At 41.2% G+C, this 19,522-nt stretch overlaps 1 protein-coding gene and 1 pseudogene across 1 annotated transcript; both read left to right on the forward strand.

Moving 5' to 3' along the window:
• The first annotated feature begins 1,264 nt into the window (after positions 1–1,264).
• Positions 1,265–1,549, forward strand: LOC112612203 (annotated as a pseudogene).
• Positions 1,550–9,961: 8,412 nt separating this feature from the next.
• LOC112611980 (zinc finger protein 345-like) lies at positions 9,962–17,175 on the forward strand. The gene is made up of 3 exons (XM_025365931.1): positions 9,962–10,035; positions 15,910–16,830; positions 17,142–17,175. The coding sequence occupies exons 1-2, from the start codon at positions 9,962–9,964 to the stop codon at positions 16,736–16,738; spliced, it is 903 nt and encodes a 300-aa protein (XP_025221716.1). The 3' UTR covers positions 16,739–16,830; positions 17,142–17,175.
• The last annotated feature ends 2,347 nt before the right edge of the window (positions 17,176–19,522 follow it).

Raw genomic sequence — 19,522 nt, forward strand, 5'->3', positions numbered from 1 at the left:
ATTTTTGTATTTTTAGTAGAGACAGGGTTTCACCATGTTGGTCAGGCTGGTCTTGAACTGCTGACCTCAGGCGATCTGTCCACCTTGGCCTCCCAAAGTGCTGGGATTACAGGTGTTAGCCACTGCGTCTGGCCTTTTTCTTTCTTTTTTAAGACAGGGTCTAGCTCTGTGGCCCAGGCTGCAATGTAGTCATGCCATCATAGCTCTTGGGCTCAAGTGATCCTCTGGCCTCAGCCTCCTGAATAGCTGGGATTACAGGTGTAGACCACCAGGCCCAGTTAAAAAAAAAAATTTCTTTTGTAGGCATGGGGGGGTCTCACTATTTTGCCCAGGCTGCTTTTAAATTTCTGGCCTCAAGCAATCCAGCTGCCTTAAGCTCCCAAAGCACTGGATTACAGGCATAAGCCTCTGTGCCCGGCCCCACTTCATTTCTCTTTGACAAAACCTAAACATTCTGTTTATTTGAACACCACTTATACTTATGTCAATGTTCTGAGTAAATGTAAATGAATACTGACAAAATAATAGTATAACATAAGAGAGGTGTTTGTTTTTTGAGACAGAGTCTCGCTCTGTCGCCAGGCTGGAATGCAGTGGCACGATCTCAGCTCACTGCAACCTCTGACTCCCTGGTTCAAGCGATTCTCCTGCCTCAGCCTGCTGGGTAGCTGGTATTCTACTGATAATAGCTGGGTGTGGAGGCATGTGCCACCACACCCAGCTAATTTTTGTATTTTTAGTAGAGACGGGGTTTCACCATGTTGGCCAGGATGGTCTCCATCTCCTGACCTCGTGATCCGCCCATCTTGGCCTCTCAAAGTGCTGAGATTACAGGCATAAGCCACTACGCCCAGCCCAGAGAGGTTTTTTAAACAAAACAAATATGTAACTGATATCTTGTATTTTAAAAATAAGAAGGCATATGAAATTGAATGCATTCTGTGAGGAGAGTCAGAGTATTGATAAATTTGGACTTACTAAAATTCCTGGAGTAATGACTAAAAGAACCTACAAACTATTAAAGAGAAAATTGGAATAGTAATACATCAACCCAACATAAAGAAAGGAGAGAAAACGGAAACATGCAACAAAAAGAAAACAAATTAAAATGCCAGGAGCTCACGCCTGTAATCCCAGCACTTTGGGAGGCATAGGTGGGAGGATCGTTTGAACCCAGGAGTTCAAGGCCAGCCTGGGCAACATAGGGAGACCCCGTTTTAAAAAAGTAATAAATAAGTCCCCGAAGCAGGGAAGGAAGGGCAAGATGGTTTACATCTCAAATGCACAAGTGTTGGACAGCTGGAGTCAGTTTCCATGGAGACTATCTTTGATAACAGATTTCTTCTGGGGAATAGCTGAGTTTGTGGTTTTGTTTTTCAAAACTCTGCTTCAGCAAGATTTGAAAAAAAGAAGCAGCTATGGAAACTCATGTGATTCCAGATATGATGGTAATGGAAGAGGGCCACTGGGAAACCCTCCCGGAAGAATGGGTCCAATCAATCATCTGGGTGGCCCCAGTCCTCTAACGGCTGGTGGAAGAGGAAGGTAAATGTCTGCTCTAAGCAGCAACTGGACGTGCGCATTCATAGCAGAAGGAAACCATCAAGAAGTGGAGTACTGACCATGCTGGAGCAGTAGATGAAAGTGTCTGTCTAAACAAGGACTGCTCTGTGTCCTCACAGATGAATGAGGTCATGCTGGGAATTCCCTCTGCAGGGAACTGGCCTGACTGACATGCAGTTCCACAAATGCACGTTTGTCTCATTATCTTTTTAGTATAGTTTATTAAAGTATTAATATGGTTTTGTTGTTGTGGTGGTGGTTTTGAGACAGAGTCTCACTCTGTCGCCTAGGCGAGTGCAGTGGTGCGATCTCGGCTCACCGCAACCTCTGCCTCCCGGGTTCAAGCGATTCTCCTGCCTCAGCCTCCCGAGTAGCTGGGACTACAGGCACACGCCACCACGGCCAGCTAATTTTTTGTATTTTAGTAGAGACGGGGTTTCACCGTGTTGCCCAGGCTGGTCCCGAACTCCTGAGCTCAGGCAATACGCCCGCCTCGGTCTCCCAAAGTGCTAGGATTACAGGCGTGAGCCATCGCACTCGGCCTCCTCATCTTTAAATTTACAAAAAGATTGAATACGAAGAAAATAAATAAAAGCCTGTGTATTTAGCAATAAAAATAAATAAATAAAAATGTAATAAAATGGCAGCGTTAAATCTAACAGTGGCTATATTAAATGTAAATAAATTAAATACTCCAGTTAAAAGAGGCAGACGTTCGGGGTGTATTTAAAAGCCACCGTCACAAATGGTCTTCCCACTGCCCTGTTCGCATGCTCAGCCCCTAACAGCACTGACTTTGGGACTACTCACCTCGGGCAGCCCTGAGCCTCCCAGGGCTGAGCACCGCTCTTTGAGCAGCTACCATACTGCGTCCTTCGGCCGGGAAGCGGCTGCGTTCCTGCGCGAAGCACGTCGGCCGCGAACGCCTCTGGGAAATGTATTCCGGGCTACGAGCCCAGAAACATGGCGGAACCGGTTGCGGGGAGGTTGCTTGAATCCTCTCAGCTGTCCCCCGACCTAGTTGCTGGCACAAGCTGCGCCCGGAGACGTGGGAGCGTTCTCTTGTTTTCCGAGTGCACAGACTCATCGGGTCACAATTTATGCTTTTGTGACGCAGTGAGTTCAGCCACTGATTCCTAACGGTTTAGAGTGGGGAGGTTATGCTTGGGCGTCCTGGACGCTGGCCCGCCTGGTGGCTGTAGAGGACGCGACGGATCCCGGGATGGGGCTGGAGGTTTGCAAGAGTCCATCCGAGGGGATTCTGGCTGCGAGTGTGACAGAGTATGTGAAAGCCGCATGGAGGATCTGATTGTAGTGCGAGCGAGAGTGAGTGCCCGCAAGGGATCGTCACCTGAGTGGGAGTCTCGGATTCACCGCCTCTTACCTTCCCTTCTTCTACTGTAAAATGGTGAAAATAAGGGTGCTTCTTCCAGGACGTCAGTTTACTCGAAAATCTGGAAAAGAAAAGGCTAAATAATTGATCTGATAAATATTATAAAACAGGATTTCTGTATAAAATATAAATTTATTATTGTGTAGTATACCAAATCAGTGTGACTTTTAAATACAGAAAGAAATATTTTTAAAGGAACTTATTTTGTGGCACTGCTGCTTTTCCGTCAGACCCTGAGTAGAGTAGGCATTTATTCTGTTGCTTAGGGAACACAACAGATTTGAGAAGCCTCGGATTAAGGAATAATTTATTAAGCCCCGTTGACTACCCTGGAGAGATCATAATTTGGGGTTCAAGATTCCAGGGGAGGCGCTATAACTCCACTTTCTGAAGAGCAAACCTTGGCTCAGAGAAGTCCTGGAGCCTTTTAAGGCACATGAATGAAGAAGAATTTTTCTAATTCTTTACATTTGGGAGGCACAAATTTTTTTGTGAGGTCACGTCTATGGTTATACCAGGGATTCCAGTCTTTGATTTTAGAACAGTGGAACTAAACCTTTTTAGGTCACAGATGTATACAAAAATGCTCTTATCAGGTAGGATATTTAAGGGCTCAGAGGTTATCTCCCAGGAGCCAGTTAAGGGCCAGTTCTTTCTTTGGAACGTGCAGGATTTGAGCAGTCCAGGTGTACTGAGTTACCTGTCCACTCACCCAGGCCTTGGCTTAGGCTTTCTTATAGCAAAACTGAGCATCTGCATTCGATATGACATTTATATGACAGAAACAGCAATAGTATCAGGGTGCAGATGGCTATCATTTCAAGGAGCCTGTATGGAGTAGCAGTGGGATTTAAAGAAACAACTAACCTATCTGATAAAGGCATTACCTGCGTTCTCATATTTTTGCATTAATTTGATTACTCATTTCCCTCCTTGAATCTACTGTTATGTGCCAGATGATAAAGTTGTACAGAACTATTGAGCGTAGAAATTAGCTGATGGTTAGCTAAATTCTCCCTCAAGCCAGTCTTTTTCACTGTTACTTCATTAGCCAGGTATGGTGGTATGTGCCTGTAGTCCCAGCTACTTGGGAGGCTGAGGTGGGAGAATCCATGAGCCCAGGAGGTCAAATCCAGCCTGGACGACATATCAAGACCCCATCTCTAAAAATAAATAAATAACATTTTGAAAAAATTGAAAGGTAAAGTTTCAGTTTCTTGTTTAGGGATCGATCATTCCTGCTTCTGTCACTTGGAGTTACAGTCATCGTCTCAGGACCACTGCATCAGGTAGGAAAAAAGAAAGTTGAGGTTATTTGGAGAAGATCTGTGTAACTATGCCAGCATTCTGCCACACACCCTCTCCTCCTAATCGCCCAGGACAGTAGAGGAATCTGTCTAGTGGAGACTATCCTTGGCTTTCCCCGTCTTGAGAGTAAGCACACCCTCATGAAGGAGTGCAAACCAGACCATACTTTACTTTCCCTTACTTTAGCCAACAACTCTATCGCTCTCCTATTCTAATTGTCTACTACTTTGAGGATGATCTGCAGCATGGTGTGTCCAATTGATGTGAGAACTCTGGACATTGTTGGACACTGTGGGGTGTAAAGTGTTTCCCTTGGTCTGAAGAAATATAACACAGTAATGCCAATTGGCACGTTTCTATTCAAGGTGTTTTATAGTATTTTGAGCCTTTACATCTACCACAGGTATGCAAAAGCCCAATCCAGGGTAAGTATGTCTATCCACTGCCAGGGTCCTTTTGTAGGCTCCCAGGGCTACCAGTGGCCCTCGGATAGAGTCTACATGCTATGCTGCCTCTCTGTGTGGGCCTTCCCTGCTGGAAATCAGTCCTAATTTGTTCGTCAGGTTCTGATGTTATCATTATCATCAATGTAGTATATTGTTACACTTAGGACCAGCCTCAAGTCCACGCTTTCCTAATCAAATTGTAATATTAAGCTAGTAAATTCAAATAACCTGTGAGAATACAGTAGATATAAATTGAGATCTTCCTCGCATGAAGGCAAACTATGGTTGTCTCTTTCCCAAGATTGGGATAATGAAAAAGGCATTTGCAAAATCAGTCAGAGTACTGGTGTCCTTTAATTCGGTGGTACTACTTCATTTAAGCCTCGACAATCTACTGTTAGTCTCTTCCTTTGGCACAGATCTAACAGCGCTATTGTATAGAGAATTTGTTGGTACCAGCACTCTAGCTTCTAACATGTTATTAATAAAGTGATAATCTCTTGTATCTACCAGGTAATCTATACAGTTTCAAATTAACAACCTATGTTGGCCGGGTGTGGTGGCTCACGCCTGTAAACCCAGCACTTTGAGAGGCCAAAACGGGTGGATCACCTGAGGTCAGGAGTTCAAGAGCAGCCTGGCCAACATGGTGAAACCCCATCTCTACTAAAAATACAAAAATTAGCCAGGCGTGGTGGCGCACGTCTGTAATCCCAGCTACTTGGGAGACTGAGGCACAAGAATTGCTGGAACCCGGGAGGCAGAGGTTGCAGTGAACTGAGATTGTACCACTGCACTCCAGCCCGCATGACAAAGCAAGACTCCATCTCAAAAAAAAAAAAAAAAAAAAAAAAAAAATTAACAACCTGTGTGGGCTTCAGCAATTCTATAGGTTCCTGTTTGGCCTGTCTAATAACATTGATTGAAGGACAAACTTACATGCCTTTAGTTTTAAAATACTAGGTAGGGGAAGTGTTCCTCAGTCATACATAATACCCTTCCCCATTATGTATTCAGGCAAGGAGATGCAACCACTTCACATAAGGTCCATTCAGACCTTCTAGTTTTCATTTAAACTTTCACCTTAATAACAGTCAACCACTGCATCCCCGTATCTTCCCAATCTAACTGTAGTCCCTATTAGGGTGTCACCAACAGATTTTGGAATCACAGTGCATTGGGCTCCATGTCAAGGAGTCCTAGAAATGTTCCTTTTCCACCCCGGTCTTAACTCACACACATGCATATAGCCTTGGTCCCAGCGTGGTTGGTCATCCTGATTAATTTGTCAGGCTGTTGCCTTAGTGATTCAAGATCAGGTTTCTCAGTGTCATCTTTGCATTTCAGCCTTTTAAGTTCCTTCAAATTAGGGGAAATAAAACATATTTGTTTAGAGCCCTTTGGTGTCAGGTGATCAGCAAGGGCTCCCGTTGATCCACCCAACATCTAATAGTGGTGTTAAGACTGTTCTTTTTTTTTTAGATGGAATCTTGTTCTGTCACCCAGGCTGGGGTGCAGTGGCACAATCTCTGCTCTCTGCAACCTTTGCCTTCTAGGCTCAAGTGATTCTCCTGCCTCAGCCTCCCGAGTAGCTGGGATTACAGGTGCCCACCACCATGCCTGGCTAATTTCTGCATCTTTAATATAGACAGGGTTTCACCATGTTGGCCAGGCTGGTTTCGAACTCCTGACCTCAAGTGATCCAACCACCTCTGTCTCCTGAAGTGCTGGGATTATAGGTGTGAGCCACCGTGCCCAGCTGAGATGGAGTCTTGCTCTGTTGCTCAGTCTGGAGTGCAGTGGCTAGATCTTGGCTCACTGCAACCTCCACCTCCTGGGTTCAAGTGATTCTCCTGCCTCAGCCTCCTGAGTAGTTGGGATTACAGGCGCTTACCACCATGCCTGGCTATTTTTTTTTTTTTTTGTATTTTATTAGAGACAGGGTTTTCACCATGTTGGCCAGGCTGATCTCGAACTCCTGACCTCAAGCAATCCACCTGCCTCGGCCTCCCAAAGTGCTGGGATTACAGTCATGAGCCACTGCGCTCGACCAATCCCATTTCTTAAGAACCATTTTAAGGTTTACTCACTACTTATGATGAGAGTCCCTTGATATCTCCTTCATCTTCCCCATTGTCTTGTGAATTACTCTCATTTTCTTAGCTTCTATAATGCCCATAAGGGGGAAGCTGAGACAACAAATCTGATATGGCTTCTTGGACCATTGCTTGATTTTGCAGTAGTAAAGTTGACAGGGAGTGCCCATGCAGAAGGAGTCCCCTTAATCATGGTATTTGCCTCAAACTGGGGTAATTGTACAAACATCTGATCATCATGAAGCCAACTTGATATATCCTGAATATGCAGCATATCAGCTGCTTCATCTGGGGAGCGCCACTTGGCATTTAAAGAAGGACAGTTCTCCATCTCAGGGTAAATTAATGTTATGGTAGGGTTTTTTTGCTTTTGTTTTTGTTTTGAGATGAATCTCACCCTGTCACCCAGACTGGAGTACAGTGGCTTGATCTTGGCTCACTGCAACCTCTGCCTCCCAGGTTCAAGCGATTATCATGTACCAGCCTCCCAAGTAGCTGGGATTACAAGTGCCCATGACCACACCTGGCTAACTTTTGTATTTTTAGTAGAGACGGGTTTTTGCCATGTTGGTCAGGCTGGTCTCGAACTCCTGCCCTCAAGTGATCCACCTGCCTCAGCTTCCCAAAGTGCTGGGTTACAGGCATGAACCACCGCACCTGGCCATTATGGCATCTTTGATCTAGTTGACTAGGCTAACTGTCCCCTCAACAATCTGCATTGTATCTGCATCATATATAGCCATCTGTGATTGTTCAGTAGTAAGCCATGGGTCTGCCTCAAAGCAAACATACTTCTCCCTTCTGCAGTATTCAAAACTGAGGAAATTGCTCCTAAGTTAGTCACTCTCACAGTTCACTTTAGTAAAGGTTCTTCAGAAAGCTGATGATACCAGTCTACAAAATGAGACCACTCTTTCACACCGTACCCCTCGTTTCAATAGTGTCTTGGTTTCACCATCTTCTCTGCCGCCTGCACTACCTTTTTAGTGATCAACGGTTGTGGAGTACTGTCTGTTGTTCCAGCACACATGTTCCCTTTGGTAACAGCTGTGACGCTAGAGGCCATAGCTCAGGCCAGCCAATGTCTGACCTTGGTGCAATGCCAGGCCCCACTCTGACTCTCCTTTACTTTAATTTGAGCTATTGCATGTGACACACAAGGGATTCTATTTTTAGCTTGTTTCTCATTATTTTGCCTTATTTTCCTTATGTATCTAATGAGCCAACCCTTTGGAGGTCGGGTCTATCATTTCTAAGTTCCACTGGTGCTGGGCACAGTTGTACATGCCTATAGTCCCAGCTACTCGGGAGGCTGAGGCAGGAAGATCGCTTGAGCCCAGGAGTTTGAGACCAGCCTGAGCAATATAGCGAACCCCTGTCTCCAAACAAACAACAACCAAATAAATCAATTCGATTGATGAATTTTACTTCTAGTAAGTGATTGCAGTGCAGCTGCTGTCTCATACCAAGGGTAACTCCATAACCATCCAAGTATCAAAGGTTCATCAATCCCACTCCCACATAGTTCTTTTTTTTTTTTTTTCCCCAAACAATGTTTTTGCTGTGTTTCAGTGAGTCAGGATCTTTCTAGTAAATCCTACTTCGGATCTGAGGGTCTTCAAGACTGCCGTGAGACTCAATGATTCCTTGATTGGACTCACAGGGTTCAGAAAAGCTGTTATACCGACAGTTGGAGTTTATTAAATTAAAAGGATGCAGATGAAAATCATGAAAGGGAAAGGTGCAACAGTTGAGGAGAAACGAGTCATAAAATTCCAGGTGTCCTATCAGAGTAGAGTTGATGGAGATGCCCTTAATTCTTCTAGCCATGGTGTGTGACAACATGTGTGAAAGTTTGCCAGCCAGGGAAACGAAACTTACCCAAACCTTGGTGTCCAGGGTTTTTTTGTTTGTTTGTTTGTTTGTTTTTTGAGATGGAGTCTCACTCTGTCACCCAGTCTGGAGTGCAATGGCACGATCTCGGCTCACTGCAACCTCTGCCTCCCAGGTTCAAGTGATTCTCCTGCCTTAGCCTCCCAAGTCGCTGGGATTACAGGTGCCTGCCACCATGCCAAGTTAATTTTTGTATTTTTATTAGAGACAGGGTTTCACCAGGTTGGCCGGGCTAGTCTTGAATTCCTGACCTCAGGTGATCCACCCACCTCAGCCTCCCAAAGTGCTGGGATTACAGGCATGAGTCACCACACCCAGGTGGTATCCAGGGTTTTTATTGGAGATACTTAGAGTGTCTACCTGGACAACGTTAGTACTTAGTCTCCAGGCCCCCAGAAGTCAACCTGATAGAGCCCAAGGTCTTAGCATACAAAAACACTCTCATCAGACAGGGTGTTCAAGGACACAGAAATGATTTTCCAGCAGCCCATCAAAGGCCAGTTCTTTTTTGGGAATGTGCAGAGTTTGAACTCAAAGCTTTAAGCCTGCTGAGTTAACCCTTAACTGCACAGAGGCACATGGTGTTTCATGTATTTGTAGAGCTATTGAGTTTTTTTTTTTTTTAATCTTTTCTATTTTTTGAGATGGAGTTTTGCTCTCGTCACCCAGGCTGGAGTGCAGTGGTGCAATCTTGGCTCACAGCAACCTCTAAGTCCCGGGTTCCAGCAATTCTCCTGCCTCAGCCTCCCGAGTAGCTGGGATTACAGGCAAGTGCCACTACGCCCAGCTAATTTTTGTATTTTTAGTAGAGATAGGGTTTCGCCATGTTGGCCAGGCTAGTGTGGAACTCTTGGCCTCAGGTGATCTGCCCACTTCGGCCTCCCATGGTACTGGGATTACAGGCAAGAGCCACTGTGCCCGGCCCAGTTTCAATTTACATTGTTTACACTGTTTGCTTCTCAACATGTTCTGATTAATAGAAATGTCCCACAGTGGCAGGATGTTGTATCCGCCTCACAGCACAGGACTGCTTACTAATATGTGTGTATTCATTTCCTTATTGCCCCTTCCTGTGTTATAAGTTTCCAATTTCAACCTATTGCTTACTATAGAATGCCTTCCAGAAAAATCCTTTTTTATATCCTTATCATTCACCTAAAATATATTTTCTTTACTATTACATATGTTAAATGGGACTTTTCCTTTAAGGAGTTGGTGACATTCAGGGGTGTGGCTATAGATTTCTCTAAGGGAGAGTGGGAATGCCTGGGCCCTGCTTAGAGAGACTTGTGCAGAGATGTGATGTTGGAGAACTACAGCAACTTTGTGTCACTGGGTAAGGTCACCTGTTCCCTATAATTCAGAAAATGTTCTCTCCATTGGGAATTCTGGGGCTGCATTAAATATCCAAATTCTGTTCCATATTCCAAAAATTTGTTTGAGTTTTGTTGTCTTGGAATAGATTGCTTCTGTCAGGCACCTTCATATTTCCTGTTCTTCACTGACCTTCACTCTTTCTCTGGGCTCCTTATGTAACTGCCTTTTTTCTTGATTTTTAAGGAGCTAGATGATGGTCGAGGGACATTTATATAACAGCCTTTAGGATTTAAGACATGATGGTTCATCTAAAATTTAGGAAAACACATTCCCTGTCATTTTTATGTTTGAAAGCTGCATTCTAGGAATTTGACATTTCACAGGAAGATACATTGATTCTGTCTTGTGCCTGCTTGTTTTTCTTACCCAGGTAAGTAGAGATAGAGCCCATGTAGATTTAAATTTAACTAAGACCTTCCCCCCTCATTTGTCTCTTTTTTTTTTTTTTTTTTTTAATTTTTATTTATTTTATTTTTTTTTTTTGAGACGGAGTCTCGCTCTGCCGCCCAGGCTGGAGTGCAGTGGCCGGATCTCAGCTCACTGCAAGCTCCGCCTCCCGGGTTCACGCCATTCTCCTGTCTCAGCCTCCCGAGTAGCTGGGACTACAGGCGCCCGCCACCTCGCCCAGCTAGTTTTCTGTATTTTTTTAGTAGAGACGGGGTTTCACCGTGTCGGCCAGGATGGTCTCGATCTCCTGACCTCGTGATCCGCCCCTCTCGGCCTCCCAAAGTGCTGGGATTACAGGCTTGAGCCACCGCGCCCGGCCGATTCATTTGTCTCTTTGTTCCTTGTGCTCCTTAGGTCAGCTTAATGTGAATGTATTCTGATGTCTTCGTCATTCTTTTACCCAAAAGCTTTTCTGGGGCCCAGTTTAAAATTTCATTTTATGTATTATTATATATATTTTTTGAGTCAGGGTCTCACTCTGTTACTCAGGCTAGAGTACAGTGGCATGATCGTGGCTCACTGCAGCCTCAAACTCCTGGGCTCAAGTGATCCCCTCACCTCTGCCTCCCAAGTAGGTGGAACTACAAGTGTGCCACTGTGACCAGCTAATTTTTTAAAATTTGTGTAGAGATACGGTCTTGCTATGTTGCCTAGGCTTATTTTGAACTCCTGGCCTCAAGTGATCCTCCTGCCTTGGCCTCCTAAAGTGCTGGGATTACAGGCGTGAGCCAGTATGCCCAGCCAAAACTTTCTTTTCTTTCTTTCTTTTTTTTTTTTTTTTTTGAGACAGAGTCTCGTTCTGTTGCCCAGGCTGGAGTGCAGTGGCGTAATCTTACGATTACATTAAAGTTATGTATTTTTGGCAAGAATACTACAGAAGTGATGCCTTTTTCAGTGCATTGCATCAGGACATAAATAATGGCCAATCAAAAACAATATCTTGTTTTGATGCTTGAAATGGTATCCTCTAGGGTTCTGCATAGTAAAGCTACTATTTTTACCTTTGCAATCAGTAAGTAACTTGTAAGGAAATTTGAGGTTCTACAAATACCCTCTTGCTCATGACATTTTTATCACTTTAGTTTCATCAATGATTCCTGCAGAGAACAGTTATGGATATTACTTTTTTGAGACAGGGTCTTGCTCTGTGACTCAGGCTGGAGTGCAGTGGCATGATGACGGCTCACTACAGCCTTGACCTCCTGGGCTCAAGCAGTCTTCCTGCCTCAGACTCCCAAGTAGCTGGGACCACTGGTATGTGCCACCACACCTGGCTCTGACAGCAGTTGTTTACTCTGGTGTTTGCCAGATTATGATTTTCTGTTTCCATCAGTCTTCAGAGGAACTTGAATTTGCTTTAGGTTAAACCATTCTAAAAAGAAACATTTTTTGGTTTATTTATTTTTAATATCCTATTTCTTTGAGCAGGAGTTGCCATTTCTAAGCCATCAGTGATTTCCCTATTGCAACAAGGGAAAGAACCTTGGATGGCTGGGAAAACAGGGATGGTATCCAGGTGGGTAAGGGTGTTGGGGTACTCCCAGCAGAAGTACATTTTAGGGAAGCCCAAACTGGTCAGAGTGGTGATGTCTTTTGTTTAAGATATTGTGTAGAAACCTTCTCTCAGAGGCCCAAGGTCTTGGGAGAAAAAGTTTGACAAATGGGAAGTATTTCAAATATTTACAAAGAACTTTTTTTCTTTTTTTTGGTAGCAGATGTATTGAGGCATAATTGACATATAATGAACCAGCTATGCTATAAAGTATATGGTTTGACAAATTTTGATGTGTCAAATGGTATACTTTATATGTATACATGTTTGCTCATGAAACCACCATAATTAAGATATAAAACCTATTAATCACTCCCATTGCTTCTGATCTAAGGAAAAAAGACTTCAATATTTTATTATTATTATTATTATTATTATTATTATGAAACAGAGTCTCACCCTCTTGTGCAGGCTAGAGTGCCCTGGCGTGATCTTGGCTCACTGCAACCTCCACCTCCTGGGTTTAAGTGATTCTCCTACCTCAGCCTCCCGAGTAGCTGGGACTACAGGCGTGTGCCACCATGCCCAGCTAATTTTTGTATTTTTAGTTGAGATGGGGTTTCACCATGTTGGTCAGGCTGGTCTTGAACTCCTGACCTCAAGTGATCTGCACATGTCAGCCTCCCAAAGTGCTGGGATTACAGACATGAGCCACCGCATCGAGCCAGTATTTTTTTTACTGACTACGATATTTCTTGTAGATTTTTGACTGATGTCCTTTACTTGAGAAAGTAAGTTCCCTTCTGTTCATAGTTTGGCAAGAATTTTTATGATGAATCTGTGTTGAATTTTGTTAAAAGTATTTTCTACTTTTATTCAAGTGATCATGTCATTTGACTTAAAATATGTTAATATGTTGAATTACATTAATTGATATTCAAATACTAAGCTGACTTTTTCATGAGGTAAAGGCCATTGGATGTTGTGTTATGGATTTAATATATATATTATTGGATTCTACTTGCTAGTATTTTAAAAGGATTTTTGCATGATCATTCATGAGGAAAATTTGTAGTTTTTGAATGCTTTTTTGGTTTTAGTTGCAGGGTAGTGGTGGGCTTCTGTAATTAGCTGTGAACCATTTCTGTACTCCAAAAGATTTTGTGTAGCATTGGTATTATTTCTTCTTTGACTATTTGATACGATTTCCCATTAAAGTCATTGGGCCATGTTTGTCCTTGGGGCAATGTTTTTACTATAAATTCAACTTCAGTGATAAATATACAGCTTCCTTCCTTCCTTCTTTCCTCCCTCCTTCCCTCCCTCCCTTCCCTCCCTCCCTCCCTCCCTCCCTTTCAGGGTCTTGCTCTGTCATTCAGACTGGAGTGCAGTGGCATGATTATATCTCACTGCAGCCTCAACTTTCTGGGCTCAGCTTCCCATGTAGCTGGGACTACACGCATACACTACCATGCTGGGCTAATTTTTGTATTTTTTGTAGAGATAGGGTTTCGCCACTTTGGCCAGCCTGGTGTCAAAGTCCTGGGTTCAAGTGATCCATCTGTCTTGGCTTCCCAAAGTGCTGGGATGACAGATGTGAGCCACTGCACCTGGCTTGTTTTACTTATTTTTTCTTGATTGATCCTTAGTAGTTTGTGTCTTTCAAGGAATGTGTCAATTTTCTCTAACTCCTTATACTTCTGGATATTAAATGGTTCATAATATTTTCTTATGTAATTATCTGTTTAATTATTACCTTATGTAGGATTTATAATTAGAAACCCCTTTTGATTCCTGATATTTGTGTTTTTCTTCTTGTTTTTTATTGGTAGTTTGGCTCCAAGGTTTATCAAGCTTGCTGATCTATTCCATAAACCAGTTTTTGACTATTAATTATCTCTGTTATTGTCAGTTTTCCCATTTATTGATTTCTGCTCTTATTCTTATTCTTTACTTCTACTAATTATAGATTTACTTTGCTCTTCTTTTCTCTTTTTTTTTGTGGGATGGAGTTTTGCACTTGCCCAGGCTGGAGTGCAACGGCGTGATCTCAGCTCAGTGCAACCTCTGCCTCCCGGGTTCAAGCAATTCTCCTGCCTCAGCCTCCCGAGTAGCTGGGGATTACAGGCACCCACCACCACATCCAGCTAATTTTTATATTTTTAGTAGAGATGGGGTTTTACCATATTGGCCAGGCTGGTCTCGAACTCATGACCTCGTGATCCACCTGCCTCGGCCTCCCAAAGTGCTGGGATTACAGGCATAAGCCACCTCCCTGGCCTACTTTGCTCTTCTTTATGTACTGTCTTGCAGTAAAACCTTAGGTTGTTTATTTTATACCTTTTTCTTTTCTAATATAAGCATTTAAAGCTATAGGTTTCACTGTAAATGTTACCTTAGCTATATAACATACATTTTGCTGTGCTATACTTTTATATTGTTAATTTCTAAGTATTTTCTAATTTCCATGTGTATTGTTTAGTTTTCAAGTATTGGGGGACAGGTTCCAGATATTTTAATAATTTCAAACTGAGTTCCATTGTGATCAAAGAAAATATTCTGTGTGACACTAATCCTTTTTAGTATATTGAGACTTGTTTAATGGCCCAGCATATGGTCTATTTTGAATGTGTATAGGTATTTGAAGAGAATGTACCTTCTACAGTTTTTGATATTATGTTTTGTATATATCAACTAGTTGAAGGTGGTGGACAGTGTTACTTATATCCTCTATTACTTTACTCATTTTCTGGGGGAGGGGGATGTTCCAGTTGTTCTATCAGTTATTGAGAGATGGTTGCAAAATCTCCAACTATGATTGTAGAATTATCTATTTCCTACTTTACTTTTGTCAATTTTTGCTTCACATATTTTCAGGCTCTGTTATTCTGCCCCTACACATTTCTGATTGCCAAGTCTTCCTGATGAGTTATTATAACTCTTTTATCATTATGAGAAAATTATCTTTGATAATAGAGTAACTGGAAGTCTGTTTTATCTGATATTAATATAGCCATTCCAACAATTTTTTTCTGCAAATTAAATGCCAAGATTTGAAAGTTATCTAAGCCATTTCTTGCTTAAGGGCATTATTATCTGTTTGACTGCTTCTATGAAGTTTTATTTCTCATAAAAGAGGAAAACATGATGTTTATTTTCTTTCAGATATGCTGTCTAGGTATGACACCAAGGAGTTACCTCTTAAGAATGGCACTTTTGAAAAAGAATCGTTAAAATGGAAAATAATAGAAAGAGTCAGAAGTTCTTGCCTCAAGGAATCTTGTTTTGGAAATGATTGGAAATGCAAAGGACTCTTTAAGAGACAACAGGAAACTAAAGAGGAATATTTCAGGCATGTAACTGTGCCATTTGAAAAAATACTATCTGAATTCATCCAGCCTACATCTTTTCTTCTAAATCAAATAATTCATACTGGAAAGAAACTCTATGAACATAAAAAATGTGAAAATCTTACTCAACAGGGAAGAATTTGTATCATTGACAAGCTTGATGAGATGTGTGGCAATGCCTCTGTATTTTACACAAATCATATGAAACATCAAATTTTACTGCAAAGAAATGCAATGTATTTAAAGAATGTGGCAAAGACTGCTTGTAACTTTCAACTAACTCAATATCAAATAAGTCATTGCTAATCAGAAACCCTATGAATGTCAGATATGTGGAAAGCCCATAAGAAAGTGTGCCCACCTTACCCAACATAATCAAATTCACACTGGTGAGAAACCATATGAATGCAAAGAATGTGGGAAAGCGTTTATGTTGTTCAACATTGATTCAACATAAGAGAACTCATACTAATGGGAAACCCTATGAATGTCTGGAATGTAGAAAGATGTTTAGGTGGAGTGCACATCTTATTTGACATCAAAGAATTCATACTGGTGAGAGACCTTATACACGTAAGCAATGTTGGAAGGCCTTTGCTTCTGTTTCTGATTTTAATAGACATCAGAAAATTCACACTGGTGAGAGACTTTACGAATGTAAAGAATGTGGGAAGGCATTTAACAATTGCTCAACTTCTATTCAGCATCAGAGAATTCACACTGGTGAGAAGCCCTTTGAATGTAAGGACTGTGGCAAAGTATTCAATAATTGCTCAACACTTACTCAACGTCAGAAAACTCATACTAATGAGAAATCTTATGAATGTCAGGAATGTAAAAAGGCTTTTAGGCAAAGTGCACATCTTACTCAACATCAAAGAACTCATACTGGTGAGAAACCATATGAGTGTGAGGAACGTGGGAAGGCTTTCACTTGTGCTTCTGACTTTAACAGACATCAGAGAATTCACACTGTTGAAAAACCCTATGAATGTAAAGAATGTGGTAAAGCCTTTAATAATTGCTCAGCTCTTATTCAACACCAGAGAATTCACACTGGTGAGAAGCCTTATGAATGTAAGCAGTGTGGGAAAGCTTTTATATCCTGTTCAACACTTGTTCAACATCAGAGAACACATACTAATGAAAAACCTTATAAATGTCAGGAATGCAAGGCCTTCAAGCAGAGTGCACATCTAATGAGACACCAGAGAATTCACAGTGGGGAGAAACCCTATGAATGTAATGAATGTGGGAATGCCTTCATTTGTTTTTCTGATTTTAATAGACATCAGAGAATTCACAAAGGAGAGAAACCCTATCAGTGTAAAGAATGTAGGAAGGTTTTTAATAATTATCTAACTCTTACTTAACATCAAAGAATTCATACCAGTGTGAAGCCCTATGAATGTAAGGAATGTTGAAAGACCTTTACTTGGCTTTCAAACTTGAATAAACATCAGAGGCCAGGCACGGTGGCTCACACCTGTAATCCCAGCACTTTGGGAGGTCGAGGTAGGCAGATCACGAGGTCAGGAGATCGAGACCCTCCTGGCTAACATGATGAAACCCAGTCTCTACTAAAAATACAAAAAATTAGCCGGGCGTGGTGACAGGTGCCTGTAGTCCCAGCTACCTGGGACGCTGAGGCAGGAGAATGGCGTGAACTCAGGAGGCGGAGCTTGCAGTGAGCTGAGATTGTGCCACTGCACTCCAGCCTGGGCGACAGAGTGAGACTCCATCTCAAAAAAAATTAAAAAAAAATACATATCAGAGAATTCACACTGGTGACAAACCCTTTGAATGTAAAGATTGTAAGAGCTTTTCTTTGTTATTCAACATTTATTCAACACTGTAGAACTCATACTAATGAGAAACCCTATGAATGTCAGGAATGCAGCAAGGCCTTTAGGCAGAGAACACATCTTACTCAACATCAAAGAATTCATACTGGTGAAAAACCATATCAGTGTAAGGAATGTGGGAAGGCCTTTGTTTGTGTTTCCTACTTTAATAGACATCAGAGAATTCACACTGGAGAGAAGCCATACCAGTGTAAAGAATGTAGAAAATTCTTCATTGATTGTTCAACTCTTATTCAACACCAGAGAATTCACACTGGTGAGAAACCCTTTGAATGTAGGAATGTAGAAAGGCCTTTAGGCAGAGGGCGCATCTTACTCAACATCAAAGAAGTCATACTGGTGAGAAACCCTGTGAATGTAACGAATGTGAGAAGGCCTTTTCTTGTCTTTCACAGCTGAAAAAGCACCAGAGAATACATACATGAAGGGATAAATCTTATGTATTTGAATAGCATCTTTTTATTTAACAATCCTTACCTAACATCGCCAAATTCACATTGCGAGAAACTTCAGAAATATAAGAAATGTGGGAAACACTTTTACCTGTCCCTCAGCTATGCTTTTTCATAATGGAATTTGTACTGGTGAGAAGCCTTATGAAAGCCAGATATGTGTAAAGATCTCCTCTCACAATATACTCAATATTATATAATATATAGTGTGACTGCTATAGGAAACGCTTGATTTTAAAATTATCAATTATGGAATAGCAAACAATCTGTAAGTGAAGAAAATCCAGTGACTGTGTAAAGTTTTTGCCTCATAATTCACAATTTATTAAGCATCAAATTTATATGGGAAAAATAGAGTATCAATTACTAATAAAAACAATATTACCACTAAAATTATATTTGACTTATCATAGAGAATAGCATATAGAGAATAATCATGTTGACTTTGTGAATGTAGAAAAGTGTTTATAATATGAATCTTTTTCAGCATCATTATACTTTCACCAGTTTCCACGTCTGTTTTATTACCAAGTAATTTAAACTTTGTATACTTCAGATTACAAATTTCTTACATTGTGATAAGGTTATTGTGAAGATTAAATGAGTTTATCCAAAGACTTTTGGAACAGTTATTGGTAAATAGAAACTATTCAGTAAATATTGGCTGTCATGATTATGACCTTCATTACTACTCTTAGAATATTTATATAAGAACATTTAATTATGCAGATTTTATTAATGTAATGAAATCCACCATCACAATTTCTCTGATTGCAAATCTATGATAATTTATTCTGGAATGAAAATTATTAGAATATAGTGAGTATGAGGAAACATTCATTTAAATTTATTTTAGTTGAATCAGAAAATTCACTCTGGAAACACTGAATGGATGTATTAAGTAAATTTTTTAGATTAAAGTTGATATGAGAAGTGATATATCTGAAGCAAGTTTCAAAAAGTAGTGTACATTTTCTGACAATAACTCAAGACGGGTGTGGTGGCTCACGCCTCTAATCTTAGCACTTTGGGAGGCTGAGGCAGGTGGATCACTTCAGGTCAGGAGTTTGAGACCAGGCTGGCCAACAAGGCAAAACCCCATCTCTACTAAAAATACAAAAATTAGGCAGGTATGGTGGTGTGCACTTGTCCCAGCTACTCGGGAAGCTGAGGCAGGAGAACTGCTTCAGCCTGGGAGATGGAGGTAGCAGTGAGCCGAGATCTCACCACTGCACTCCAGCCTGGGCGACAGAGTGAGACTTTATCTGAAAAAAACAAACAAATAAGACAAGTAGATACAGAAGACGAATTTTTAAAATTTGCAGTTTATAACCACCACCATATATAGTTCTTGGATTAAGTGAAAAATGCTATCTGAAATAATAGGCTATTTAGATATGAAAGAGAGTGAGTGTTGCATAATAAAACCTGAGGTATGTGGCTCATTTGAATAAATAAACATTCAAGCAGAAAAGTAACAAACCCAAAATTAACACTGGAAACGTATTACATAAATCAATTTGTTTATTCAATGAATTTGAATTACTTAAAAAGAAAAATTAATGAGCTAAACAGAAAGTGGACTTTATCTAAAAGTGGTTTGAAACAACTTGTAATATAGACTAGATTTGCCAGTTAGGATTGAGATAAGTAAGAGAAATGACATAAATGCATCAGTGCAATTGGGAACATGGAAATTTTACAGGCATTTTTAATAGTATGAAATGTTTTGTTTAGTATTTCAATTAAATTTAAAACATCTATGGTAACCTTCATTTTACAGGAATATGTAAATATGTAAATGTTTCTAGTTGGTTCACTGAGGCATAGAAAATTTGAA

This window comes from Theropithecus gelada, chromosome 19 (genome assembly GCF_003255815.1).
Source record: "Theropithecus gelada isolate Dixy chromosome 19, Tgel_1.0, whole genome shotgun sequence".
Classification (NCBI taxonomy): domain Eukaryota; kingdom Metazoa; phylum Chordata; class Mammalia; order Primates; family Cercopithecidae; genus Theropithecus; species Theropithecus gelada.

Bases quoted from the DNA above. Each gene is read 5' to 3' on its own strand.
- LOC112611980 (XM_025365931.1), top strand. From the start codon at position 9,962: ATGCCTGGGCCCTGCTTAGAGAGACTTGTGCAGAGATGTGATGTTGGA. The intron at 10,036-15,909 runs GTAAGGTCACCT...TTGACATCAAAG, and splicing joins CAGCAACTTTGTGTCACTGG to AATTCATACTGGTGAGAGAC.